General features: G+C 37.7%; 1 protein-coding gene across 1 annotated transcript in view; it reads right to left on the bottom strand.

The window, feature by feature from the left end:
* Positions 1-16,771, bottom strand: part of pclob (piccolo presynaptic cytomatrix protein b) — a 103,163-nt gene that overhangs the window by 326 nt on the left and 86,066 nt on the right. The window contains exons 26-35 of the mRNA XM_067389386.1: positions 14,551-14,681; positions 13,703-13,729; positions 13,046-13,139; positions 12,123-12,194; positions 11,565-11,835; positions 10,391-10,585; positions 8,951-9,056; positions 5,681-5,748; positions 2,192-2,320; positions 1,918-2,063 (exon numbers count right to left, since the gene is read on the bottom strand). Of these exons, the coding sequence (XP_067245487.1) occupies positions 1,918-2,063; positions 2,192-2,320; positions 5,681-5,748; positions 8,951-9,056; positions 10,391-10,585; positions 11,565-11,835; positions 12,123-12,194; positions 13,046-13,139; positions 13,703-13,729; positions 14,551-14,681 (1,239 nt within the window). The remainder of the gene's footprint in view (positions 1-1,917; positions 2,064-2,191; positions 2,321-5,680; positions 5,749-8,950; positions 9,057-10,390; positions 10,586-11,564; positions 11,836-12,122; positions 12,195-13,045; positions 13,140-13,702; positions 13,730-14,550; positions 14,682-16,771) is intronic.

Raw genomic sequence — 16,771 nt, 5'->3', positions numbered from 1 at the left:
CTTTCTATTTATCAAAGAATCTTGAAAATGTATCATGATTTCCACAAAAATATTAAGCAGCACAGCTGTTTTCAACATAATAATAAGAAAAGACCCGCCCCCCTTAGTTACTGTTGCTTTGTCCGACAAGCCGTGGCGCTGTCACCCACATGCAGTGAAAAATACATTGTGGAGAAAATACAACACGTCGACAGACAAGACAGAGACAATGATATTAAACAAAGTCTCAGCTTTCAAATTATGTAATTTTTTAAGAAACTCAAACAATAAAAACCTCTTTTGTGGCTCTTTAATGTGTTGTGACAGATCACTGTAGTGCCTCAGCTCAAGAGGCTTGTAAACCAATCATCTCTTCCTACTAGTTCATTTATAGCATCAAATAAACATGAATGAACATCAGAAGTAATGTTGTTTCAAACAAGCAAAGATGTCAGTACACACCATTTTTCAAGTTTAAGTCCACCAAGGTTAATCTTCTAACTCCTGACTGCTTTGGCGAACAAAATGGCAGATTCGGCATTCTGATTGGTTAGATCGCTTGTCAATCAAACTCCCAGCGAAGGGTCAAATCAGCATATTAGAATGATTTTTCAATGATCATGTGACACTAAAGACTGGAGTAATGATGCTGAAAATTCAGCTTTGTCATCACAGGAATAAATTACATTTTAAAGGTCCCATTTTTCGTGGTTTTTTGAAGCTTTGATTGTGTTTATAGTGTGCAATATAACGTGTTCATGTTTCGCATGTAAAAAAACACATTATTTTTCACATAATTTACTTATCTGTATACCGCTGTTTCCACTGTCATAAAAACGGGCTGATGACTTCCTTGTTCTATGAAGTCCCTCCTACAGAAATACGTAACGAGTTCTGATTGTGCCAGCGGTTCCTGTGTTGTGATTCGACAGCTCTAAGCGCACCGTGCCCGGAAAAGTCACGCCTCTTACCATAAGGTGGAGATGCATGCGCTCAGTGTTATTGTAAACATGTCTTTAATTTTACCCTATCAATCTGAGCCGGAATCAGACCCGGTGATTGGACTGCGGGATGAAAATAACAGCGTTTCGACGACATGGCGACAAACACACTCTACAAACGCAACTTTTGTGTATTCCTGTGGGCTGAGGTTAGTCAAAAAATGGTTTTAGTGACGTCATTAAAGAAGGAAGTAGAGGGATGTAGTCCAAACTGGCCATTCGATGTAGGCGACTTCTGTTAAATAAAATATCTCGCTTGGCATTGAACTTTGAGCTTTAAAATTTTACAGATTTTATTTATACTCTAACAACAACATTACACATTAACTAAAGTTTGAAACATGGGATCACGAAGAACGGGACCTTTAAAACATAATAAATCGATTATTTAAAAAAACAAATTGTAATAATGTTTCACACTATTACTGTTTTAACTGTATTTTGATCAAATAAATGCAGTCTTGATGAGCATAAGAAACTTTCAAAAACATTTAAAAAAATCTTACCAACCCCCCAAAAATAGCTCTTTGGCTGAACATGCTTCATTCATGGACAGTGGTTCCATGTGATTAAAACAAGTAAAACCAACTAGAATCAAGTTGGTTCATTTAAGAGTTCATTTAACTTGAATTAATAATTTTAGTTTAACTTAAATAATTGGTTTTCATTTAAATTGACTTATTCAAATAATCCCACAATTAACGCTCATTGTTTAGTACTGAGATTTACATAACAACAACAGTTTGAATTCTTCATAGCAGGTCCGCAACCTGAGTGTGTGTGTGTGTGTGTGTGTGTGTGTGTGTGTGTGTGTGTGTGTGTGTGTGTGTGTGTGTGTGTGTGTGTGTGTGTGTGTGTGTGTGTGTGTGTGTGTGTGTGTGTGTGTGTGTGAGACTATATATATTTTGAAGTTCCCTCAGTTTGTAATTTCTCTCACCTGAATAGAGTGGCCAACGGGATTCAGGTTAAAACGAAATGTCTCATTGAATGATGGCTCTCTGTCATGGCGACACACTCTGGTCTTCTTCTTTATGATCCTCTTTTGAGTTGCCACATTCACCACATAAAGCTTTACATACAAGTCTACAAATATAACAGATTCATCAGCATTTCAAGATCGAGTAATCAAAATCTTTCTCAAATGACTTATCTTGACTACATTACTTGATTGCAATGGTATAATGAGTATGTGTTGAGGAACATTTCATTACCAGGTAGGTGGTCTGGAGATTTGAATTTGTAGGTGATGTTTCTGCACTGCAGGATCTCAAGAACCAGCTGCTCTCCTTCAGTCTTCATCTCCTTCTTCAATGCAACCTTGATCTCACCTATCATCTTACCTACAGATAGATAGATAGATAGATAGATAGATAGATAGATAGATAGATAGATAGATAGATAGATAGATAGATAGATAGATAGATAGATAGATAGATAGATAGATAGATAGATAGATAGATAGATAGATAGAATAACAAAATACAACCTCTTCTATTTCATATATCTGTTGTATGTATCTTTACTTACTGCATATTGTCAGCTGTTCAAGATAAATTAATATAAGTTGTTGGCAATGGCGACCTCTAGGGGGTAGGTGCCTAACTAAAAATTTGCACAGAGCAAAAAGGAAATGCTGTAAACCTAAGTAGGCAAAACGTTTATAAACTATGAACTACTGGGGTTGGGCAATGAAACTGAAACATCTGGTTTTAGACCACAATAATTTGAGCCATTCCATTTCCAGAACAGTGGCCAGGTCACTATGTGATGCTGGAGGAAGAAAACGTTTCCTGACTTCTCCAAAATACACCAAAGTGGCTTGATAATATTCAGATTTGGTGACTATGCAGGCAATGGGAAATGTTCAACTTCACTTAAAAATCAAGTTTTTAATGTTATTATATGTCTATATGGTGTTTTTTAATATGATTTTAAGACAAACCATGTGCAAATTTATACAATTGCAAGAAAAAGTATGTGAACCACTTGCAGAATCTTTGAAAATGTGAAAAATTTTAACAAAATAAGTGAGATCATACAAAATGCATGTTATTTTTTATTTAGTACTTTCCTGGGTAAGATATTTTACATAGAAGATGTTGTTTACATATAATCCATAAGACAAAAAAATAGCTGAATTTAGTACAATGACCCAGTTCAAAAGTTTGTGAACCACTGATTCTTAATACTGTGTGTGGTTACCTGGATGATCTATGACTGTTTTTATGTTTTGTGATGGTTGTTCATGAGTCTCTTGTTTGTCCTGAACAGTTAAACTGAGCTCTGTTCTTCAGAAAAATTCTCCAGGTCTCCAAAATTCTTCAGTTTTCCAGCATCTTTTGCATATTTGAACCCTTTACAGCAGTGACTGAATGATTTTGGGATCTGTCTTTTCACACTGAGGACGACTGAGGGACTCAAACACAACTATTAAAAAAGATTCAAACATTCACTGATGCTCCAGAAGGAAACACAATGCATTAAGAAAACTTTTGAACAGGATGAAGATGTACAATTGTTTTCTTATTTCGTTTAAATATCGTTTTTCATTTAGTACTGCTCTTCGGAAGCAACAGAAAATACTTGCATGTTTCCCGGAAAACAAATTAAATACAGTTTACCTTGATCTTCAAATTCCAAATGTTTTCACCCCCCATCTCTTAATGCATCGTGTTTTCTTCTGAAGCATCATTGAATGTTTGAACCTTTTTTAAAAGTTGTGTTTGAGTCCCTCAATTGTCCTCAGTGTGAAAAGACGGATCTCAAAATCATTCAGTCACTGCTGGAAAGGGTTAAAATATGCAAAAAATGCTTGTAAACTGAAGAATCTGCAGGACCTGGAGGATTTTTCTGAAGAACAGAGCTCAGTTTAACTGTTCAGAACAAACAAGGGACTCATGAACAACCATCACAAAACAAAAAACAGTCTTGGATCATCCAGGTAACCACACACAGTATTAAGAATCAATGATTCACATACAGTACTTAAGAATGGGGTTATTTTAATAAATTCAGCTATTTTTTTTTTGTCTTGTGAACTATATATAAACATCTTTATATGTAGTCCACAAGACTATATATATCTTACTCAGGACAGTTCTAAATAAAAAATAACATGCATTTTGGATGATCTCTCTTATTTTGTTAAAATTATTCATATTTTCACACATTCTGCAAGTGGTTCACATACTTTTTCCTGCAACTGTAAGACATCACCATTGCTGAGTATTTTCTCTTTAAAACTGAAGACAGTCTCAAAAACGCAGTTTGAAATCGCTGGTGTTTCTGTTGTCACAAACTAACAAACAAACTAACCCAATCACGTGAACGTGCCAGCGGGCTTTAGCATATTATTAACTATGACCGCTCTGAAGCAGGGGAGTCTCAAGAGAAGCCAGGGTATACCTGTATTATTTCTGTTGATATAAAGAAAAAAATGTGTAGATTTAGCAATATAGCAGGTTTATGATGTATATTACGATGTTATGATGAACTATATGCCTTTCTCCACTGACGTTCGGAGTTGTTAAAAGGATACTAATTTTCATAAGGCAGCTGTCTGACTCTGAGATTAACGGGACCATGGTTTGTGTAACATTAGCAACACATTATTAGCTGTTTGATAACGTAGTCAAGCCAAAGGCTAATCATATTAATTACCGCTATGTGTCTGACGTTGTTAAAAGTGGATCTCTGAGCTGGTGTGAGTGTGTGGAGGTGGGGCTAATTTGCATATTCATGGCTCCGTGAAAATACTAAATGAGATAAGGGTGTAGGGTTACATTCAAGCTATTTTAATGCATGAAGAAATTTTTTTCACATTCAAATATGTTATTTTGGTGATCAAAGATGAGTTTTAAGGGATAAAATTATTGACTACAGGGGGACTTTAAATAAAACTTTATTATCCTGATACACAACACCAACTTTAGGCACCATTGGGTGCACATGGTCCTCCAGAATGGTTCAGTAGTCCTTGACAGTGACCTGCTCATCTAGCACAAGTAGACTTATAGGTGCAAAACCTCTAAAACTATATTGGCCAGTGTTTCAGTTTCATCGTCCAACCCCTGTATGTATGTTAAAAGAAAAAATATATTTATTCACAATATAAATCTATATATATATATATATATATATATATATATATATATATATATATATATATATATATATATATATATATATAAATATATATAATGAAATGCTAAACTTCAGAATAAGATATTGGTGGCAAAACAATGTTTTGAGTAATGTTCATTATGCTGTACAAAGACAAGCAAAAATGTCCAATGTCTCTTTTGACACTTTGCCACACTCATGACACAGTTAAGAGTCCATGTTTTGTTGTGCCGACGTCTGTTTCTTTTGACAGCAACAAAAACACACCCTCTGCTGTGATGAATTATTCAGCAGTGTATGGCAGTGACACAGTGGCAGAACAGAAGGGGATGACTGCTGTTTTCCTCTGTTTAACAGGTTCTTAGTCTACCAAACAGCTTCCTAACAAGTGTTAATTCAACCTCAGGGGTGAACCTGACCTGTACTGACTACCCTGTATAACAATAGTACAAAGCTCTATTATGACTCAAAGTTTGCCCTTTTTATTTTGTTCTCATAAGGTTTTTTGTTATAAGCACGGAAATGACTAGAATTAGATTGTGTGTGAACAGAATCTGGAATACGAAACAGATCATTACCTTCCGAATCTGGCAGGTTCAAAGATTCAAGTCCTCTGCTTTTATCTGTCCCATTAGGAATGTTTTTCCTGATGAAATGAACAATGATAGAGCAAAGAAATTGAAGGTGTGAGTACTGCAGTCTTTTATTTTATTTTTTTTTACTATTTTGATATACATGATTAGTATATATTAGTATATATGTAATATATTAGTACATTATTAGTATATGAATCATATATACACATATACATATACATACATATATACACACACACACACACACACACACATATACATACATATACATATATATATATATATATGTAGGTGATGGTCATATAATTAGAATATCGTGAAAAAGTTCATTTTTTAGTTGTAAATTATTTTTAAAAATGAAACTTTCATATATTCTAGATTCCCTACATGTAAAGTACAACATTTCAAACGTTTTTTTTTTTTTTTTTTTTACTTTTGATGATTAGAGCGTACAGCTCATGAAAGTCCAAAATCCAGTATCTCAAAATATTAGAATATTTCCTAAGATCAATAAAAAAAATGGATTTTCAAAAGTATGTTTTAAAGTATTTTAGTATGTTCATTTGTGCACTCAATACTTGGTCTGCAGCACATATTACAGCAAATGACTTGCTCCTAGCACAAATTACAGCATCAGTGAAGTGTGGCATGGAAGTGATCAGCCTGTGGCACTGCTGAGGCACTATTGAGCCTTCAGATCATCTGTATATTGTTCGACTATTGATCGACTGTTTCTCATCTTTCTCTTGAAAATATCCCATAGATTCAGGGGTCAGGCATGTTGGCTGGCCAATAAAACACAGTAATATCATGGTCAGCAAACCTCTTGGAAGTGTTTTTTGCACTGTGGGCAGGTGCTAAAGTCCTGCTGGAAAAGGAAATCAGCATCTCCATAAAGCTTGTCAGCAGATGGAAGCGTAAAGTGCTCCAAAATCTCCTGGAAGATGGCTGCATTGAGTTTGCACTTGATAAAACACAATGGACCAACACCAGCAGATGTCACGGCCCCCCAAATCATTACTAACTTCAGAAACTTCCCACTAGACTTCAAGCAGCTTGGATTCTGTGCCTCTCCAGTCTTCCTTCAGACTCTGGGACCATGATTTCAACATGAAATGCAAAATTTACTTTTATCTGAAAAGAGGACTTTCGACCACTGTTCACTGTCCAGTTCTTTTTCTCCTTAGCCCAGGTACAATGCTTCTGATGTTGTTTCTGTTTCAGAAGTGGCTTGGTAGTCCTTTTCCTGAAGATGTCTGAGTGTGGTGACTCTTGATGCACTGACTCCGGCTTCATTTGACTCATTGTAAAGCTCTCCCAAGTGTCTGAATCAGCTTTATTTGACAGTATTCTCAAGCTTGTGGTCATCCCTGTTGCTTGTGCACCTTTGCCTACCCAATTTCTTCCTTCTTGTCAACTTTGCATTTAATATGCTTTGATACATCACTCTGTAAACAGCCATCACATTCAGTAATGTCCATCTGTGACTTACTGTCTTTGTGGAGGGTGTCAGTAATTGTCTCCTGGACCACTGCCAAGTCAGCAGTCTTTCCCATTAGTGTGGTTTCAAAGAACAAGAGCTACCCGGAATTTATACTGTAGGAATGGTCATTTAATGAAACTCAAATGTAAATATTCTAATATTTTGAGATACTGGATTTTGGACTTTCATTAGCTGTACGCTCTAATCAACAAATTAAAATAAAATTAAATAAAATAAAATAAAATAAAAAAAAAACTTTTGAAATGTTTTACTTTACATGTAGGGAATCTAGTATAAATGAAAGTTTCATTTTTAAAAATAATTTACAATAAAAAAAACAATATTCTAATTATTAGCACCATATATATATATATATATATATATATATATATATATATATATATATGTGTGTGTGTGTGTGTGTGTGTGTGTGTGTGTGTGTGTGTGTGTGTCTGGACCACAAAACCAGTCATAAGTCATACGGGTATATTTGTAGCAATAGCCAACAATACATTGTATGGGTCAAATTATCGATTCTTTTATGCCAAAAATCATTAGGATATCAAGTAAAGATCATGTTCCATGAAGATATTTTGTAAATTTCCTACCATAAATATATCAAAAATGTATTTTTGTGAGTGGATATGCATTGCTAAGGACTTCATTTGGACAACTTTAAAGGAGATTTTCTCAATATTTTGATTTTTTTGCACCCTTAGATTCCAGATTTTCAAATAGTTGTATCTCGGTCAAATATTGTCCTATCCTATCAAGCCATACATCAATGGAAAGCTGATGTATAAATCTCAATTTAAAAAAATGGACCCTTATGACTTCTGGTCATCTCTCTCTGGTCCAGGGTCACATATTATTAGTATATAAAGAGTAGGGTCTAAAAATGTAAGATTTTAAATCTCATGTAAATTTGTAAGTTTTATGTATTTTTTAATTATTAAAATAAATAAAAATTGACATTAAATGGATTCGAAATATTTCAGATTCTGCAGATTTCTTGCCAATAAATCAAATAAGAAATTCATTCAGTTTTGCATTTAAAATTTTCACTCAAATTGTTGATACACTAGTAAGTCAGTAAGATTTGTTTAAATAAGTTAATATTTACTATTAATTATGATAATTATTATATGTATTTATTCAGGAGACATTACGTTGATCAAAAGTGACAGTAAAAACATTTATAATGCTGCAAAAGATACATTTCAAATTTTATTCATTGAAGAATCCTGCGGGAAAAAAAATCTATCACCATTTCCACAAAAATATAAAGCAGCACAACAGTTTTCAACATTGATAATAATAATAAATATTTATTGAGAATCAAATCAGCATATTAATGATTTCTGAAGGATCATGTGACACTGAAGACTGGAGTAATGATGCTGAAAATTCAGCTTTGCCATCACATGAATAAATTACATTTTAAAATACATTAAAACAGAAAACAGTTGCAATAATATTTCACAATATTACTATTTTAACTGTATTTTTTAACCATAAAAGCAGCTTGATGAGCATAAGAGACTTTAACAAGAACATTAATTCTATACTTTTGATATACATTTTGATATTATATACATAAGTGGCACTATATACATAGGTGGCACTAGCGTTTCTGTTCCATTAACTAATGCAGATAATCTCAAAATAGCCAAATATCATCCAATATATCAGCCTATCACTTCACTGAATACTTGAAGTCTATATGATACAAATTAATTACAAATGCAGGATTAAATAGGCATACTTACAGCTGAGGGACCTGAAATATGGCGCTGTCCACAGCATTAGTGCCCATGGCATCTTCACTGTCCAGAGTGTATCCATCCCCATCAATCATTCTGTGGTTTGTTTTATCTGTAGAAATACACACACAAACAGAGTGAAAGAAATTAGACATGTGTCATATAAAGTACAGGGCTCATTATTTACATTACTAATTTAAAAACAGTTTATGCAAAAAGAATGGATATGCATTTATTCACATATGAACAGAAAAGATAAGCAAGAGAAGAACTAAAAAAAAGAGACCACGGTGGAATGAAAGGTAATGCACTCTTTGTAAAATAACTTTAAACATTGGTTTAAACACAGAACAGAAATGTATGCAAATTTTGTGGCTTTCTTGATTATAGATTTAAACATTTTTGTGTTTTGCTTCTAAAATGGACGTGTAATGTGCTGATTAGTGCTGATTTTTATCCTTATATTTAGAGAGAGGGAGGAGTCACGTGTCTCTCACCTCCTCTAGCAGAGATCCCTCCATGATGGTCATCTGACTCGATACTTTGCTCTCATTGGCTGGAAGATGTTGTATGATCAGTATGGGGCCAGTTCTGCCTTTAGATGGGGCTGTCTCTACACGGACTCATCCACAGATTGCATAGTCGCCCTCACATGAAACCAGCTCATGATTTTTACACACCACAGTCATGCGGACATAGATATGGGTTTGATCTGGGGTAAAGGCCTGGGATTTTACTTGCAAGGGGAAATGAGGTAACAGAGGGGTTCATCATGCTCTGGATGTCAGTGTGAAGTGTCTTCAATATGCACTCAAATTTAGCATCGATTATCTATACGACAGCAGGAACATTTGGGAAAGAATACTTCTAGGGATCTTTTTTTTAATTTAATACAACAAAAGCCTCCTCTGCTACTACAGAATTGCAGTTTTGCAACAAAAAAAGATTGAGCCTGAATGTCTGGCATTAACTTTTATCTGGGAAATAAAAATTTTAATTACTGACTCACCTATGTTTTACTGCAGCTAAAGGCAGGTTTTCGATTTAAGAACGGGAGTTTAACAGACATTGGTTGTTTAAATTATTTAATGTTTTAAAGGCTTTTTTAAAAATGAAGATCTTTTAGATGGGATCACTTTCGTTTTGACACTCAAATGTCTAAATTTAAATGCTGGAAGTACTTTAGGACAATCTCATTTTTCACTTTTCTTAATATTCAATAAGATATTGTCTATTATTGAGTTTTCATTTTCTGATTTTAGGTGTAGGCTTTAATTTTATTAACACAAAATAATGAAAACTAAACTAAACAAAAAAAATGTGATAGAAAGGTGAGGACGAGAGGGAATGGAAAAGAAATAGTGGAAGAGTGTGAGAATGAGAGGAAGGAAGAAAGAAAGACAGAGAACGATAGGCTGTGAGCTCATGTGAAGTAATAAGGGTTACTTGGCTGGAGACGGGACTGTTGCACCGCAGCCTCGGCTGCAGCGATGGCGTTCCCGGCTTCTTCCAGGTGTGCTTGGGTGACGCTGCCTTTGCTCTGGCTGCGTGAGGGGCCGTGGGAGCGCAAGTGACCCTCAGAGGAAGATTTGGAGCTGCCGGGACTACTGTGAGATTTTTCTATTGTAGGGACCTGTGTGTCTGAACATACAGTACGTGCCCTCGATTAATCCAGCACTGATCCCAAATATCTCAAAGGGATAGTTCACCCAAAAATGAAAATTCTGTCATCATTTATTTATTTCACCCTCAAGTTGTTCCAAACCTGTATAAATTTCTTTGTTCTGCTGAACACAAAGGAAGATATTTGAAAGAATGTCAGTAACCAAACAGATCTCGCCTCCCATTGACTACCATAGTAGGAAAAATAAATATTATGGTAGTCAATGGGGAGCGAGATCTGTTTGGTTACTGACTAGGGCTGGGCGATATATCGAATGCTTTTGTCACGCGCATTTCGTCAGTAAAGCCGGTTCCCTGATTACCGCTAAATCACCATCACCTGCTTTCAAATGGAGCACCATTTAATAGACAGAGCCGTAGTTCACTGACAAGCGGTAATCAGGGAACCGGCTTTACTGACGAAATGCGCGTGACAAAATTATTCGATATATCGCCCAGCCCTATTACTGACATTTTTTCAAATATCTTCCAAAGAAATTCATGTGAGTAAATGATGACAGAATTTTCATTTTTGGGTGAACTGTCCCTTTAAACCTTACATCTCCTGTTAATTATAGACAGCCATTCAGAAGTTTTGGGTCAGTAAGTTTTTTTTTTTTTTTTTTTTTTGGAAGAAATTAATACTTTTATTCAGTTTCTTGAGCTGCAAATCAGCATATTAGAATGATATCTGAAGGATCATGTGACACTGAACACTGGAGCAATGGCCGCTGAAAATTCAGCTTTGCAGTCTCAGGAATAAATTACATTTTAAAATCTTGTGATTTGTGATAATATTTCACAATATTACTGTTTTTACTGTATTTTGATCAAATAAATACAGCCTTGGTGACTGTAAGAGGCTTTCAAAAACATAAAAAAAAACGTACCGACCCTAAACTAGTTGAACCACCTGTGCGATTCCTGTGTATATTTTTGTTTAGTATGCATGACCTACCTTTAGCGGGGTCAGGGAAAATGCCGTGACTTCGGCTCTTGATGACAGAGGTTTTAGGGGACTGTTGGTTCCCTGGTTGCCCTCCTTGACCTCCAGAACCTCCTGGCCCTCCCTGACTTCCAGGGCCGCCCTGACCTCCAAGTCCCCCAGAGCCGCTTGGTCCCTGTGGAGGGTGGGTTCTTCCATGGTGAATACTCTCACTTTGCTCCTTTAGGGGGTGCCAGCGAGGTGTGTTATCCAGCTGAGTCGTGTTTGAAAGATCAATGAGCACCTACAAAAACATATTCATAATGTGTTAGATTATATTTAGCCGCCTGACTACAGAGAAATTTCTTTCCTTTAGTCAACTATAAACTATTCTTTGGTGGATATTAATGTAAATAGATACTGACAGAAGCTAAAGTGGCTTAAGAATAACAAATTACATAACAATAAAGAGGAAGAGAAGACAAAATGCTAGCATACTTTGAATCACATCTAAGGAATTGATGCTATGCAAATTATGTTTATCTCTGCCACAAGTGCTGCATGGAGTGACACTTATCTAGCAACACTCACTTCTCCCAGGAAATCATTTGAGGAATATCTGTCATAATCCCACACAGTAACCTCCAGAGTTTTCTTCTTCAGCTGAGCCGAACACACACACACAAACACAAAATTTCAGTCAGATGTGGGCTAAAGACATAATTTATGAAGGCACAAACATATTTTAATATGAAATCTGTGACTCAGTAAACAGCATAGCAACGACAGCAAAATTGGGTCAACTTTCAGTGTTTTCAAGCATGGAACGCCAAGTTTGGATGGAAAAAATGGGACACATGGGGGAAGTGACTGTGACATAACTTCCCTTGTGTCTTAGACTAGTAATTACATGTAAAGTTTTGTGCATATTCCTTGGACTATATATAACATTATATATAGCTAGAAAAAGAGAGAGATGAAAGATGAATTCTGCATGAAGAATGACTGTATGAAAAAGTAATAAAGAGTATTTTTAAAAAACAGAAGTGAGAGAGAGAGAATGTAATTTTTCATATAGATATAATATTTTACAGATATTATCTCATTAGAAGAGATAAGCAGCACTGGCAAATGTTTCTAAACAATATGTTTGGGGAAAAAACAACAACAACAACAACAACAAAAAAACTATCCTTAAAATTTATGGTCTCCACACAGGAAAAAATTATATTCGTTTATATAGTTATTTCTATTTAGAGACCACAAATGATTTTTAGATTCAGCTTTTACCATCACAGGAATATATTACGCCATATAATAGATCGTAGGCCTATATTTTTAAATATAATTCAAAAGAACCGCATGTATTTGAAATAGAAATATATATCTTTCGATCAATTTGATGTGTCCTTGCTGAATAAAAGTATTAATTTCTACAAAAAAGAAAAAGTTACTGACACCAAACTTTTGAATGGCAGTATATAAATAAATATAATACACATTGTTGTACTTACCTGCTCCAGATGGATGTTTTTATAAATTACTGTCTGGTTCCACTCTGGGTTCTGAGTCTTCTGGATATATTTAGTCCTTCTCTTGTTCTCAGCACTGTGAGGTCATCATGTTAAGAGAGGATACAAGGAGCAATAGACTTAGAAGATGCATTTAAATTGATATATATGTATAGTATATTTATATAGCCACACTTGAGGATAGTGGAGTTTCATAAAAAAAATGACCTCACAAGAGGCAACACCAATGCATCTACAGTCCATGCCACCAATGATGATGATGACATTATCAGATCACAGAGTAAAATGTGGAAAAATGTCTACTTCTACATGAGTATATGGGCAATCTATGCAAGCATACAGTAGCGGTAGACTCTTACAATGAGCTGATGTGAATTTAAACAATGGTAGAGTTGCACAACTGAACTTAATATTTACTGGCTTTGAGGGAATCATTTGAAGAATTTATTGACTTCACATCAAAAACTTCAGAGGTAGAGGTTGCTTTGAGGTAGATCTGAGACACTTCACAGATGACGCAGTAGGTTTCACCACATGAATGACAGCTAGATAATGAAAGAAAGGAAATCCAAACACATACACACACACCCACGCACCAATGAAAAAGTAAAATGAAAAGAAACAGAATCGCCACGCTACCTTGCGTTCTGGACAACCATGACTTGTCTGAACCAATCCGGAGATTTGTATGGAATGCAAAGTAAAAGTAGACAGACAAACAGACAACAGTCAGAGAATCCAAGGGAGGGTAGACAGAAACCCCTCCAAAAAAGTTGTGGCTCAAGGGTGGAGTCATGGCTGCCGAGCTTTTAACGCCAGACAAAAGGATCATTTGTGCAGGTAATAGGAACTAATCTCATAAACACTGCAGATATGGCCATTAGGAGATGGCAGATATAGCATTACACACCCCATACTGGTGGAAGCCATATCGATTGTGCTGTCTCCGCAGTCCGAGACACTGAGCTTGATTACTAGGTAGCATGTTAAGAGAGAAAGGCTAAGCTAATAAAAATTGACTTCTCTAAAGAAGATCTCTTCCACTTTAGCCTTCCAATAAGTCATTTCTGTACTAAAGAGGTAAGGACTCCTACACAGGAAAGGGGACCTTTTAGCCCACTGGATATGCAAGTTATTATAGGTAACGTTTGGAATCTTTTGTCTACACGTCATTATGTCTAGAATCTGGATACTGGACAAACAAAAGTGATTTTCAGGGATTTTTTGGAAGACCTGGAGAAAAACATCAACAGAGCTATCCCAAAAAAAGGGGAAATTAACCAAATTAAGTGACTCAAGTAACTTAAAGACAAATCAGACAATAAAATAATCAAAATTACAACACTTATATATGCAGACAAGGACAAACATAAAAGAATACAGGTACTATAGAGTCTCTAAATCTTTCATTCTTCACTCTTACTTTTACTTTAACACTTGCACGCTCACACACACACACACACACGCACACACACAGGGACACTCACCCTCTCCCTGGCAAGAGATAGACCTTAACGAAAGGGTCTGTGTATCCATTGTTTTCTCTAGGAGCGAGGTTTCTTGCTTGCAGCACGTGTACAATCAGGTTGCCCATATTCCTGTCATAGTTTATCTGAAGCTGAGGAAAAAATTGACACACAATACTATAGGCAGCCCATTCAAATTGAACAAAATAGCATTGGGATGCTGCAATTTAAATCCAATACTTCAGAAAGTCACAAGGGCTGATCATAAATTTCGACATAAAATGCACATTAAATATAATATAAATATAAAATTGTATTCATGTACTTAAAGGTAGGGTACGCAATTTAAGAGAGACTAGCAATAGCAAGCTAGCTATGAAAGCATAAGATCACACCCTCCCTCTCCAAAGCCACGTCTCCTCCAAAACACATGATTGCGCGCAGCAGTCTGCAAAGCATCACAAGAATACAATAATACACAAGATTACAATAGTAATTAACGTAAACAATTTGGAGCCCTGATTTGTACCACCTGACTGTTGCAGACTCATATTGACAGTTTAGATAGATCCGAGTTAGTCTGGGTAAACCCAGCCTGATCTGCCGGCGATTTGATTTTGCTCGGCAACTCAGTCTGGAAACGTCTCGGTTACAAAGGTAACCCTCGTTCCCTGAAGGAGGGAACGGAGACGTACGTCGGACAGACCGACGAATAGGAATCTCGCTAGAGAGGCCAATCTACTTCGAGTGTAACTAAACGAGCCAATGCACATTGGCATGCAATCATATGCATCAGCTGCTCGCCTCGCAGCGCGGGTATATAATGAGCAGCAGGTGCGTTGCATCTTCAGGTTTTCGCTGAGGAGCCGAACCGGATAGGCGGCAGCATCAGCGGGGTACAGCGACTGTGGCGACGGGACGTACGTCTCCGTTCCCTCCTTCAGGGAACGAGGGTTACCTTTGTAACCGAGACGTTCCCATTCAGTCGGTCACGTTCGACGTACGTCGGACAGACCGACGAATAGGAATCCCTACCAAAGCGCCACAGGAGCTGCCCCCTTCCAGCGCTCTGTTGCAAGCCACCTGAACCCCCTTGCCTGAGGATGGTGGGACAGGGCTAACACAGAGAGAGTCGATCACTGCTGTTCCCCAAAACCCATTCAGTGAGACTATTGGATAACGCTGGGAAGCGTACCCTTCGCTGGGAAAGGAACGCTGCGGAAGCCACATCCTTCCCCGAAGGAGTTATGTGGAGAAGTACATATGGACTAACCCTGTAGGGCTGTGCTACATATGGAAGAGCTGGGGTGACTCCAACCCGATGAAGGGTAGGTTCTCCCAGAGGGAAAGACACGGGCTTCGTTTAGGAGCAACCGTGGAACCAACCATATGGGATCCCCGTAGGGTCACACATATGGAACCCAGCCTAAACCCGGTTCTCAAGGATACAACGGAGTATAGGCCTGGCGCCAGACGCTCCGCCACGTCGGCTGCCGAAGGGATATCGGAGGACTCGACAGGGTCTGCCTTGTAGGGACTCTCTGGAGAAAAGAAGCGCATGTAGCGCAGCAAGCCGACACTAAGCCGGGGCCTCTCCGTGCCTCTGACCTGTGGCGAGAACATGGGAGGAGACCGGCTCGACACGAAGGCTATAGTATCTAGCGAACGTGTTAGGTGTCGCCCAGCCCGCAGCTCTACAAATGTCTGTCAGCGAGGCGCCACGAGCCAGCGCCCAGGAGGATGCGACACCTCTCGTGGAGTGAGCATGCAACCTGAGCGGGCAGGGCACACCCTGAGCTTGGTAAGCCAGGGCGATGGCATCCACTATCCAGTGGGCCATCCTCTGCTTGGAGACAGCCTTTCCCTTCTGCTGGCCTCCATAACAGACAAGAGCTGGTCTGAGGTCCTGAGGCTTTAGGTTCTGTCTATGTACAGTCGCAAAGCGCGGACTGGACAGAGTAAAGCCAGGGCTGGGTCTGCCTCCTCCGAGGGCAGCGCTTGCAGGCTCACCACCTGGTCCCTGAAGGGAGTGGTAGGAACCTTGGGCACATAGCCAGGCCGGGGTCCTAGTACCACGTGGCTATCACCCGGCCCGAACTCCAGGCACGATTCGTCGACCGAAAAAGACTGCAGGTCCCCTACCCTCTTGATGGAGGCCAATGCCACCAGCAGCAAAGTCTTCATAGACAGAATCTTTAAGTCTGCTGACAGCAAAGGCTCAAAGGGAGCAATCTGAAGTGCT

This window comes from Chanodichthys erythropterus, chromosome 7 (genome assembly GCF_024489055.1).
Source record: "Chanodichthys erythropterus isolate Z2021 chromosome 7, ASM2448905v1, whole genome shotgun sequence".
Taxonomy (NCBI): domain Eukaryota; kingdom Metazoa; phylum Chordata; class Actinopteri; order Cypriniformes; family Xenocyprididae; genus Chanodichthys; species Chanodichthys erythropterus.
This window is presented reverse-complemented; position numbering and strand designations above follow the sequence as displayed.